The sequence below is a fragment of the Danio aesculapii genome, chromosome 2 (genome assembly GCF_903798145.1).
Source record: "Danio aesculapii chromosome 2, fDanAes4.1, whole genome shotgun sequence".
Taxonomy (NCBI): Eukaryota; Metazoa; Chordata; class Actinopteri; order Cypriniformes; family Danionidae; genus Danio; species Danio aesculapii.
Window position 1 is genome coordinate 27,297,608 of NC_079436.1, and position 12,801 is coordinate 27,310,408.

The 12,801-nt window shown below is 36.3% G+C and overlaps 1 protein-coding gene across 2 annotated transcripts in view; it reads left to right on the top strand.

Annotated features, from left to right (window-relative positions):
- tesk2 (testis associated actin remodelling kinase 2) overlaps window positions 1–12,801 on the top strand; it is a 49,691-nt gene that overhangs the window by 31,068 nt on the left and 5,822 nt on the right. For both annotated transcript variants that reach the window (XM_056476392.1, XM_056476385.1), the window contains exons 5-10: window positions 3,277–3,423; window positions 7,065–7,147; window positions 10,401–10,485; window positions 10,588–10,671; window positions 10,794–10,880; window positions 12,076–12,217. In XM_056476392.1, the coding sequence (XP_056332367.1) occupies window positions 3,277–3,423; window positions 7,065–7,147; window positions 10,401–10,485; window positions 10,588–10,671; window positions 10,794–10,880; window positions 12,076–12,217 (628 nt within the window). The remainder of the gene's footprint in view (window positions 1–3,276; window positions 3,424–7,064; window positions 7,148–10,400; window positions 10,486–10,587; window positions 10,672–10,793; window positions 10,881–12,075; window positions 12,218–12,801) is intronic.

Consider the following 12,801-nt stretch of genomic DNA (forward strand, 5'->3'; position numbering starts at 1 on the left):
TTACGGTTGTTTATTCCACCAAAACGCCAGTAAAGACATGGATTATTGCAAAACAAGATGGATATTTCTTTACAGCGATTACATAGCAGGGTATGTTAATTATGTTCTCTTGGATTTTGTATAAGTGTGGAAGTGTTTGTATCTGATTTTTAAATAACACATATAATACACATAGCTAGGCCTGTATATAATCTTTATTGGTGCTGGCAAAGGAATTATTGCGTTCAAAAAAAAGTTTGTACACATGGATTTATTGAAGAAAAGTTTATTACATGCTACCTTTTCTTCCGTTTTTCAGCCAGTTTCTTGAACTGTCCCCCCTTTATGAGCAAACACTTTTGTAAGTCTATAGCTATGTTTCCATCTACTGTAAAAATGCGAGTTAACTTTATGCGCAAAACTGGATTATCACATAAAAGATGTGCGAATACAGCAGTGTTTCCACTTCCTCATTAACTGGCGCCAAATTTCAACAGTAAAAACAGGGTTTGCTGCAGTATGAGTAGCTGCGTGACTCGTTTCTTCATTTAATAAATGACTTGCACCTCACAAGGCAATCCTGACACGCAGTGAACGGGCAGTGGCGTTTGAAGGCATGAGATGCGGAGCACAGACGCTCTTGATCCTGGAGGTCATTAATAATATAATAAAACTATGCTGAAATGGTTTCGGCATTTTAGAATGACCAAAACAACATTTCAGATGTTTTACAATGTGTTCAGCCTGCAGGTTTGTCCATTCACACATATTTTTATCATCACATGATCTCTTTATTACAAAATCGCATGACCTTTTTTAATGTGCATACTGGAATTTGTCCAGTAATAGTGTTTCCATCGGAGGTTATGTGCATCTTTTCTTATCGAATAAAAAGTTTATCCTACTCAGTTATGTGCATATGTTTCTTTATGCGCATTATCTTGGCATTTCCATTAACCGTTTTTTATGCGCATGTCCAAAATGTGCATTTAAATAGGTGGATGGAAATGTAGCTTATAAAAGCTGTTCGGCATTTCTTATTTTGGCCATTTTTAACAATTAAAAACAATTTTCATGTTCGGATAGCGATTCCTATGTAGAAAAACCACTTCCTGCCTTCCATCTGAATTTTACGCGTCATCTATGACTTCGGGAAAACAACCTATTGTAAGTGAGTGACTAAATGGTAAAGATTTAGTTTTGACCTTTTAATATGATGCAGAGTTCTCAGAATACAAAAGCACAACAACAAATTTGATTGATTTATGTACCCTGATTATTTAGTAGCCATTATAGAACAGATGAAGGGCAGAGGAGAGTTATTGACAACCCAGTTGTTCACAGCACCAAATCTGCATGGGAAACTGGAAGGTGGTGTCATTTCCACTCAGTCGTCTTGTCTGGCTGTTGATATCTCACAGTGCTGACCGCATACTAAGGTCTCCTCTGTGTAGTCAGCCACAGCGAATTTTGTTAGCTAAATGTGGACCCCTTTATCTGTCAGCACAGATCATTTCAGGCAACCCAAAATTAGGACACTGTTGAGACCAGTGCCCCGTGGTGAACACATCAGGCTCCTACTTAGTAGCATGTGTGCTAAATTAACTAATCTCTCAAACTTATTTTAAAGTTAATCACACGTAAACCACTCACAGCTGCAAAAGATGAGTCTTCTGCAGAATAATTGCCTAATTATTAGAATGTGCCGTCATGCAAAATCCCAATGTGAAACAGAAGCACTGAAAGGAGCCCTGCTGGGCTTTGCTAATTTGCATGCAATTGTGACTTTAAAAAAAAGTCCTCTGGAGAGTTGGCATGGAAAACTGTTTACCCTCAGGAAACTGATTGGATTCACTTCTGTATTGTAAACACGAAGTACTGAGACCATCAAAATAATTACAATTCCCATGATGCTAAGATTAAAGCTGCTGCAGATTTCATTTATTTTTTTAATCAATCAAAGTCTTCCACTGTACTTTTTTCTATACCCACATTTGTCCAGTCATCCTACCTTTTTTTTAAAGGGAAAGATCACACAAAAATTAATGTTAAGCATTTGCTCACTCTTGACTTGTTCTAAACCAACTTTAGTTTATTCTGTTCAGCACAAAAGAAGATATTGAAAAATGTTGGAAACCGGCAACCATGACTTCCTTTAGTATTTGTTTTTCCTATTATGGAAGTCAGTGGTTACTGTTTTTCTACATTGTTCAATTTATATTCTCTTATATTCAATAAAACAAAAATTCAGAGCTGAGTAAGTAATGGCCATTTAATTTGAGGTGAACTTCCCCTTTAACTAAATTAGGGGTGCAATGGTTCAATCTACTCACGGTTTGGTATGCGTCACGGTTTTAGGGTCACGGTTTCGGTACGGTACGATTTGTGCTATGCTTAGTAAAAAAAAAAAAAAAGCCTACAGAACAATTCAAAGAACAATAAACACATTTATTAAGTTACAAACACCTGACAATGCAACAGCTTCACATATGACTGTAGATTTGCATGCTCTCGCATTAATTCAATAAAAGTAGGGCATTTTGGAAATTGTATGATCAAATTGCTTAAGAAAATAAAGAGGAAAAAGCTTGAATTTCCCCCTTTTCTATTTTGCATCTCGACTCTACAGTCTCAACTAATTATGCAGATAATAATTGTGTCAACACATTTTAATAATTAAGCACTTTGAGTATTGATTACTTCTGTTTACATTATGCTTGTCTGGACATGGACCCCGATCCGCCTGTTAGTGACCACTGATCTGGGCTATCTTTGCAACAACAACAAAAAAACGGCATTCGTTATGTTTTTGTGTCTGTCTGAATTCATATTGAGTGTCTGTTGAAACGCTGACAGCAATGGGCTGTGATTTGGCCCTTGCATTTGCACATTATCTCCTTCACTTGCCATGCTGAAACACACAGAAAGTCCACGCACACATACCGACACATGAGGAAACATGATGTCAGCAACAGATTTGCATACTAAGAAGTGATTAGACAGGTCTTCGCATGTGCAATGGATGTGAAAGGTAATCGAAAGCGTGAAAAGGCGGAACTGCTTTGTTGCAGTTGTCTTTATTAACAAACCAATATTAATATTATAATATAAATCATATAAAAGCATATTCTGAACCACGGATCACAAGGCGTACTGAACAATGGAAGAACAACGAGACGATACGTTTTTTTGTTTTTTTTTTTTAAACAGAGAACCGTTGCATCCTTATAAATTATAAACTGTTGGAGCTCTATGATTGTAGTGTTTGTCACGTGACGTGTCTTTTCTTTTTCTCAGTATATTAATGGTGGAAACTTGGAGCAGCTGCTGGACAGCAATAAGTTCCTGAGCTGGGCCACAAGAGTCAAGCTGGGCTTAGAGATCGCAATGGGCCTCAGTTACCTTCACTCCAAGGGCATATTTCACCGAGATCTCACCTCCAAGGTACAGGACTCTTATCATGTTTGTTGTATTTAATCATGACAGTAGTATATCACCTACAGGGCTTCGCAATATATAGTGTTAGCATTGACACTGTGATGTCCACATCAATGTCTAATGTCAAATCTGTGAGTATCCTTGTAACATCAGTTGCTGATGCGCAGTTATCTCTTAAGTGAACATAAACCGTTAAGATGGTGTATCGTTATAAAATAGATGTGTATCATTATATTGGGTCTGCGTTTTGGCCTTATTAGTGACATAATAAACCTGCTGTTGTCTATTACAAATGTAAATTAAAGACTTTTAACAAAGATTAAAATAATATTAACAAGGATTGATTACATTTAATTTGTGCAGTGAAAAAATATTCAGTGTAGATTTATGCAGTGAAGATTTATGCAGTGTTGTTATTCTACATGTGATTTTTCTGTTGCTGAATACTTTCAGACTCTCCCGAAAAAACATTGCATATATTTTATTTCTTTAATAATTTGTATGTTTGCATTTATCTATGCTTATTTTCTGTTATTTTCTTTGTTTAAAGAAGCTATTTTATTAGCTAAGTTATTTAAATGCTTTAAATAACACTAAATATTATTAAAAACTAAATATTCCAGCGTACAATTTATTATTCAGGATCAGTCAATCCTAACACTGCATTTCAAAGTTTTGTGGTTGATGAAGGTTCAGTTACTCTGTTATGCTCAGGCTGGATTTATCTGAAAAAGATTCAGTAAAAAAACATTCATGCTGTGAAACATTTTCACTATTTAATTTAATGGTTTCGTGTTTTTTCAGTAGTTAATGTTAGCTTATGCATTCACTAATATTAATTATGAACAATACTTGTACACCATTTATTAATCGTAGTTTAACATTTACTAATGCATTATTAAAATTCAAAAGCATGCTTGTTAACATTAGTTAATGCACCATCAGTTAAGACAAAGGCTGCGTCCCAATTCGCTTGTACTTATACTACACCTTAAAAGTATGTACTTTTTGTGAAGGAAAAATACATACTTTTGAGTGTGTAACAGGAGAGTATGCAAACTTTAGGACACACTACTTCATCGTTAACAGATCATTGTGTTGCTTGGTTATGAGCTCTGTCAATCATCCACATTACTTTCATATTTAATTTCCTACTTTATTGGAGAAGCAGCAGCAGGATAATCACCCATTCACAGGTCTTTCATGCAGAGAAATCTGCTCAGGTCTTTGGATAATTATGCATTCAGACGTTAATGTACAAACACATCTTTATATAAGTTCACGTTGTTGTTGTTGCAGATAAAATATAACACAGAAAACACTATTTAGATATTTTCCAGTTGGCTAGATATTAATTAACAGTCATACAAACATCTTTACCAAAGTCTCTCTACTTGACGGTTAGTCTCGCGCATACAAAATGTTTGTAGTTTATTTACACTTTTAATTTGCGTTTGTAGTTCTAATCGAATTCACATCCAATGCACAATGTACTGTGGGCAGTATCAGCGGTTAGAGTATGGACGGTTCTACACTTAATTTTTACCAGAAATGGTAAATCATCCAGGAACCTTTGGCTCACTCTTTTCAACATATTACGATTTGGGACATATTAATTCTGTTTTCAAATACTATTTAGGATGGATAGTATGTGAATTGGGACACAGCACTTGGTGGCCATCTTTGAAACCCTCTCAGGCTCAATGCTCGGGCTTTCTGTCTGATTGAGGACACATCTAGTTCTCCAAAACTGTTTGCCAAGCTTACAATTGCATTACATATTTGGAATACCAGTAAGTTTTCTTTCTAAACGTTTGAATTAAACAAAATCAGCATTTTTCCATGTGGCCCTAGCTAAAGCGTATATGCACTGGAAAGGAACGTCATCACGACACCAACCTTATTTATGGCCGTGTTGCACATTATCATCCTCTGAATAATAATCACCAGATCGCACTGTCCTTCTGAAGTAATTCACAACTTGGTCTTGAAAGCGATACTCCTTCAGAAATGACAGCGAGTCATCAACCAGTCTACAAGTTTGTGGACATTTGAGTAGTTGCTGTCATGTGATGTGACAGGACTTGCTTTCATTTCATACAAATTACAAAACAAAAAGCTTTCAGTTGTTCAGTTGTTGCTTTGTGTGGATATATTTCTTAAGTCTGTGAAGCAAGTATTTGCTGAGATTCCAGTGCGTTTGTTTACCACAAAAAAACTGTTGTAAAAGCACATGCCTGGTTTGAGCTTTTCCCCAAAGAAACATAAGTCTGTAGCGATCGATGATTGGCTCCTGTACTAGTAGGCTGGGCTTAATTCGCCATATTGACCGTTACACTTTTCCCCATTCAAAACTATACGAGTGACACGTCTTGTGTATTCCATAGGCTTTGATTAAGGTAAACTAACATTGAACAACTGCATTTTCATTAACTAGCATAAGTAAATACTGTAATATATTGTTCATTGTTTGTTCGTGGTATTAAATGCATTAACTAATACAACATTATTGTAAAGTGTTACCATAATTATTCATATTCTTCATATTATTAATGTTGAAAACATTTGTGTAGAAACCTTCGAATGTGTTTTTTTTTTTTTTTTTTTACTTTGAATTAATAGTTCAAAAGAGCTGTATTGATTTAGAAATGGTTTCTCAACCTTTAAAGGGCCACAAAACCCCCCTGTTTCAGCCGGGTGTTTTCACACCTCTAGTTTGGAAAAAGTCAGGAAAGTGGGTGTGTCCAGCTCTTTTTAGGTGGGAGTGTCGTGGGGAGGTAAAGAGGGAAGGTTTTGGATAAAATGGGAGTTTTCAATTCGAGCATGCGCTGATTTTCACAGAGGCAAAACAAACACAGACGCAGTGGAGAAAGACAGCGACTGTGTTTACATGGGCATCAGTAATCGAATTATTTGACAAATTATTAATTTGTGGACTTTAACTGCAGTTTGGCACTTTCACTTTCATCCAGGAACATTTCATGCATGCCCCCCGTGACAAACGAGATTATCTTCCAGACAAAGGAACTGCTGGAAGAGTGAAGTTTTAATGTGTCTGATGATGATAGAAGTCATATGTTTAGATAAAAATAATATGATAGAAATCAGTCAATGTATAGGAATCATTAATCAATTAAATAGAAATCATTTGCAATCCTTATAATTGTCTTTACTTTCGCTTCAAACCAGTGTAATGCAGTCTTGAATAGTATAAACAAATCTGAATGGTAGCTCATAGCGTTAAAATCCTTGTTAGATTGCTTTATTTTATTTGCTTTATGAACATAGGCAATTACAAGATATACTGGAGGTACACTTGTCCTGTGGGTTTAACGCTGTTACTCTATAAACAAGACGGCTTTATCAGTCTGCACTGAACAAGAGCTTTTGATTTAGTCCTCACTGTGCTGTTGTTTGTGGCGTGTGCTGACACGCTGTCTCAACCTCCAGCTGTTGCATTCTCTTCCAAGCGCTCACGGGACTTCCCCTAATTATATGCTGTGGGAATCACCCCCGTGGCTACTCTGCTACATCATTACTTTCTGTTTAAGTGATTCTAATTGACTGAATCTCTAGTGTAAGAGATCCTGCGGGAGGAGCCATGCGTTCTCCTAGTTACCGTTTCTTTCCTTTTGATGTGCTCTCAGAACTGCCTGATCAAGTCTGATGAGAACGGCTACACTGCGATCGTCGGAGACTTCGGCCTTGCTGAGAAAATCCCCAGTCACGAGTGAGTAACAGGCAACATGGAGAATACATAATGAGTTAAACATGCGCTCGCAGTCATTTCATTCCAATGCCTATGTGCCCCATATAGCTGTAAATGGAAATGCGATGTAAATGTAAAACCGTGAAGTGGACATCTTTTTCTTTCGCTCATGGCAGCCTCAGAGGCAATGGCGCGATGCAAGCAGTACTGGCAGGGGGTTGTGCTATCTGATTCGGAAGGAACATACCGTCCAAAGTCAACTTTTAAGAGCGCTAATAATACCAGAAGACCCTTTCTCTCTCATGACCTCAAAGTGCATTGCCACATATTTAAAAAAATGTGTAGTCAGTTGTTTGCCTGTACAATTAGTCGATTAATCACTCTATAATCAAAGTCAAGCCTGAAATTATTCATACTACTATCAAATTCTGAATTTAAGTTACTTTGATTCAACCAGCTATTTTTTTTTTACTGGAAATGACACGAAATTTGACTGGAAAAGATAATAAGATGATGTACAAGAGGCATCATTGTGGATTAAATACAGCAGGGAAAATGAGTATTGAACACGACATGTTTTTTTATGGGAATAATGTTTCTAAAGGAGCTGTTGACATGGAACTGTACCAGATTTTGGTAAAAACCCAAACAATAAGAACACGAAAGTAAAACTAAACCAAAAAATCTGAAAAATCAGTTGTGTAATAATAATGGAATGACATCAGGGGAAAGTACTGAACTACTGAAATGTGTTTGATATTTTATATTAAAGGCTTTTTTGGCGATGGCAGCTTAAAGGCACCTCCCACATGGAGAAGAAAGTCACATAAATTGCTCAGGTGTGAATTTTTCACAGACTTTCTATTGGATTCGAGACAGGTGGTTGGCTGGGCCATTCTACTGCTTGATTTTATTTCTCTGAATGCATTTGAGAGTTTCCCTGGCTGTGTTTTGGATCGTTGTCTTGCTGAAATGTTCACCCTGGTTTCATCTTCATCAACCTGGTAATGTAGATGTTGGACTGAAGCAGCTAATATTAATTTACAATGACGAATGGCAGAGGGTTGCTGAAAACTACTGAAAGATTTCAGCTGCTCTCTGGGCTTTTATTGCCTTTCTACACCTCCCATTCTTCATGTGTTCAATACATTTTTCCTGTGTCATTTTATTTCACATAACTTAATTTGTAAACTAATTAGTTTAGTTTTCTTTGCATATATGGATTTCTTCGGTTGTTACCAACATCTGGGGAAAATTTCTAGTCAACGGCAAAAATGTTTTCTGAAAAAAATGGTGACATGTTCGATACTTATTTTCCCCGCTGTATTTCTCAGCTTTTAATTACAAAATGTTTAAGTCCGACTTTGTGAGGGATATGAATAAGTTTGGGCTTGACTGTATAATTGGACTGATTTCTGGTCCTCTAGTGCTCAGTTGGACACCTCAATTTATTATTAAAAAAACACGGCTTGCATTTTTGTTTTTAAGAAAAATGCTAGATAGAGCACAACCGAAAAAAGCCAAATTCCAGGTCTCAACATTTTGAACTAAATGTTCTGTCACATATTATATTCTGTCATATTCTTATCACATGTTTACCCTCAAATCTGTAAGACCTTTTAGTACACCTTTGAGCAAAACATTTTTTCCCTCTATTGAAAGTAAACTCAGTCAAAACGCTTGATGTTTCATAGTTTTGAATGCAGGTTTGAGGTTTATTCCAAACAAGGTGTAAGATTTAAGATAAACATTTGCCCGCGATGCCACTGAGGACAAAACACTTGGCACTGCAGCATCTTTTAATAATAAAAGATCTGGCAGCATGTTGAGAATAATTCACAAAACTGCCTGTTATGAATTATAAAGTACAAATAAAAACTTTATCCTTAGGTCACCATGGTACATTAAAAATACATTTCAGCCATACAATTTTAATGCTTGGATCTTCAGGAAGGCTATAATTTTTTTCGAGGTGCAGTTTCTTTACATCCACTGACAACACACGTTTGAGTTTGGCAGTCTTACTTGACATTTCTATCAAACAGCAGGTTTGCTCTTCTAATACCTGATTAATAATAAATGAATAAATGTGGCTTAACGATACATGCTTAATGTATGAAGCAAAAAGATCAAGATTAAGAATCTGTGCAAGAAACTGAACTTTATACACAGCATTATTACATTTAATTCAATGCCTTAGCAAACAGTCCTGAGCAAGTCCTGACTGTCATAATCACATAATATAAGCTTGAGCTGTACGTGCACTACAGCTAAAGATGCAGCATGCATGTGTTGTATCATTCATCAAAATGGCACGCATTTGTGCTCATCCAGGATGCTGCAACCTGAAAAAAGAAAAACAACAAATCATTTTTATAAAAAATAAACAAACAATAAAACGTTCATGAGTTGATGTTGATAAAACACTGTAAATGTCAAATCTCCTGGCAGGTTAATTTCTCCACAATGAAAGCTGTAGAAACTAGACTAGAAATTTAGAATTGTTCATTTAATCTGCCCTCTTATCGTCAAGACATGACAAACACATTTTAGGTTTCCTCACTTTGGCATGATGCAGATGTAAAGTTATGATTGGTAAAATACTAATACATGTAAATAAATATGTAATTATATTTTCTGATTTAACTTTATTCCAGTTTTCTATAATATCATACACCATATCACCATAATCATAGGGAAAACCACGTTTAAATTTAACGGCGCCGTTTCTGATATCAGTATAAAAATGCTAGCATGTATAATATCTACTTAGGATGTATATAATAATCATATGTTGTAATAACAATTATATAAATATATTTAATATATCCTGTCAGCATAAAGTAGTATGGTAACAGGTACTAATAATAAAGTAAATCCACTATAGCCTTTTAGCTGGATGGTCCATGAATCATGGCAAAGTGTTTTCAAACATCAGTACAAATCATCTGACTATGAACTAGCAAATCCCAATCACATTCGTGTTCTTTGCTAATTTCAAGTGCATCACTTTGGAGCTGCTCGTGTGTTCAACTCAAGACAGATCCACATGTAACCAAACCTAAATCAGGAAAATTAAAAGTCATTCTTATCAAATACGATTTTTGAATCAAAAAAGATTTTTGAATCTCCCTTTTATGACTCCTTAAAAAAAAGGGGTGGGGGGGGGGGTAATTAATTCAGTTTAGTTTCTCATCTCTTGGTTAGTTCATCTCTGCCCTTTTAGCTATACTTTCTTTGATGCTAGTTTTTAACCACTATTCTGTGTGTTCAGTTTTGAGGGAGAAAAGCTGTCTGTGGTGGGATCCCCGTTCTGGATGGCTCCAGAAGTGTTGAGAGATGAACCGTACAATGAAAAGGTTCAATTCTTGGCTTCATTCAGCACTCGGCACTATCACAAACTTATTTTTAGCTAGCATTTGTCAGAATAATTTTCGTAACTTCTCTTTATTCATTCTTAGGCTGATGTCTTTTCATATGGCATTATTTTGTGCGAGATCATTGCAAGGATACAGGCTGACCCAGACTACCTACCACGCACTGAAGTGAGTGCACAGCAGCAATGATAAACCTGAGCAATCAATGTCTTGGAAATAAACTTTGAAACCATGTGTCATAAAGTCTTTGTCCCGAGTATGACTTTTACCCCTTTATGCACTCCTTGCAGAACTTTGGTCTGGATTATCACGCCTTCCAGCACATGGTTGGAGATTGTCCCGCTGACTTCCTTCAGCTCGCCTTCAACTGCTGCAATGTGAGCTTTTCATTTAACAGTCCATTAATGATTCTTTTGAAGAAGCTCTGAATACTGTATTATTAACAATTACAATCAACATTTTCATTTTACATTTAATGCCATTTAAGTGATTTCAGTTTGGGATCAGTGAGCTTTTTTTATTTGGTGACCCTTATTTTCACTAAGACTGTATTTATTTAAAATATAGTAAAATAGTTTAACAAATTTTAATATTTGATCATTTTAAATTATTGTTTATTTCTGAAATGGCAATTACTGCCAATAGATATAATTTTTTTCATTTTTTTCAATACTTTTATATAATAAAGTGTGTTGTCAGTGTGTTTTTGCTGCTTCTTTACTACTATATTGCGAATGTAATTCAGCAAAGACATTAAATGTATCAAAAAGAACAATATTTACCAAAAAGTAACTTGAATGATGAATAAACTGTTCTTATAAACTTTCTATTCATCAGACAGTTCTGCAAAAAGTATTGTGATTTCCATAATACTATTAATGAGCATCTATTTTCAACATTAAGATACAGAAAACTTTAAAAACTGAATCCGAATGATATCAGAATGATTTTTGAATGGTCATGTGACATGAAGAGCTTTGTATGTTAGGAGGATGATTTTGTATTGTATACGATAGTGAACAGGGAGCCAGTGCAGATGAAAGAGAATTGGAGTTATGTGATCAGAAGTACGCGAGCGTAGGTAACTATCCTAGCTGCTGAATTCTGAATTAACTGTAGTCTATGAGGTCGTTTATCAGGAATGCCAGAGAGAAGCGAGTTACAGTAATCAATCCGTGATGTAACCAAAACATGAGCAAGCACTTCAGTACTTCGTTGAGATATTGAAGGGCGAAGTCTTGCAATGTTACGCAAATGAAAAAAGGCAGAACGTCAGATATTACTAATTTGAGAACTAAACAAGAGCATGCCATGCAGTATAACCCCAAGACTTTTCACGTTGGTTGAGGAATTGACTGGGAAGTTATCAACAAACAGGGTAAAAGATTGAGCTTTGGATAAAACAGATATAGAGCCAACCAGAAGGGCTTCAGTTTTACTGGCATTTAACAAGTTAAAGATTAAAGATATGTGCAGGGTAGAATTCTTAGAATAGAAGCGAGAACATGGCGCTCCTCCAGAATTAGATGCTCATGTGTTTTTATGTTGTTGTTGCCTCCGCATATATCCCAGATGGATCCAAAGCTCAGGCCCTCCTTCCCAGATATAGTAAAGAGGCTGGAAGAAGTCCAGAAAAAGCTGAAAGCGGAAGAATCTGAGAGGGAGAGGATGCTACTAACCGCCGGAGAGGTGGATAAAAAACCCATCCCTAAAGGTTTGTTTGTACACATATCCATCACACTCCCAAGTATCAATTCGGCTAACCTGCAAACTGTCAATATGCGCATGAAAACTACAGGTGTTCCATTTCATCTGTGGATCACCATTTCTGGCGCCAGACCAAAAGCTTTGATGTGCTTTGAATGAATCTTTGATGTGAGTCGCTTTGACAGAGCACTAGTACATCCTGTCGCCCCCTGAGGCTTCACTCATACCATCCAGCACTCGCTTTTTTCCGTGTAATACAACAGAGCCAGTGAGTTTGCAGAACACAGAGACTGGAAAACCTGCAGGATTGGAAAGCATATCGATGGCTGTCAGTGAGCTATCGGATTGGTTGTCCTTTTCTTTTGGGAATGACTTCCATCGCAGAGCTTTTACTTTGCAATCTCACAGCCTTGTTTCCGTTTAGTGCTAATTCATTTCCTGAGCGAGCAAGAAATGAGTCACAAAACATTGTGTGACCAGAAGAGATTAGAGGCTCAGTGAAGCACTCGAAAGTCAGTAAAATGATAATTGTTCAGAGACATTACATTGAAAAATATTGACTGTAACACTATTCACATTTTCAATAAGAGC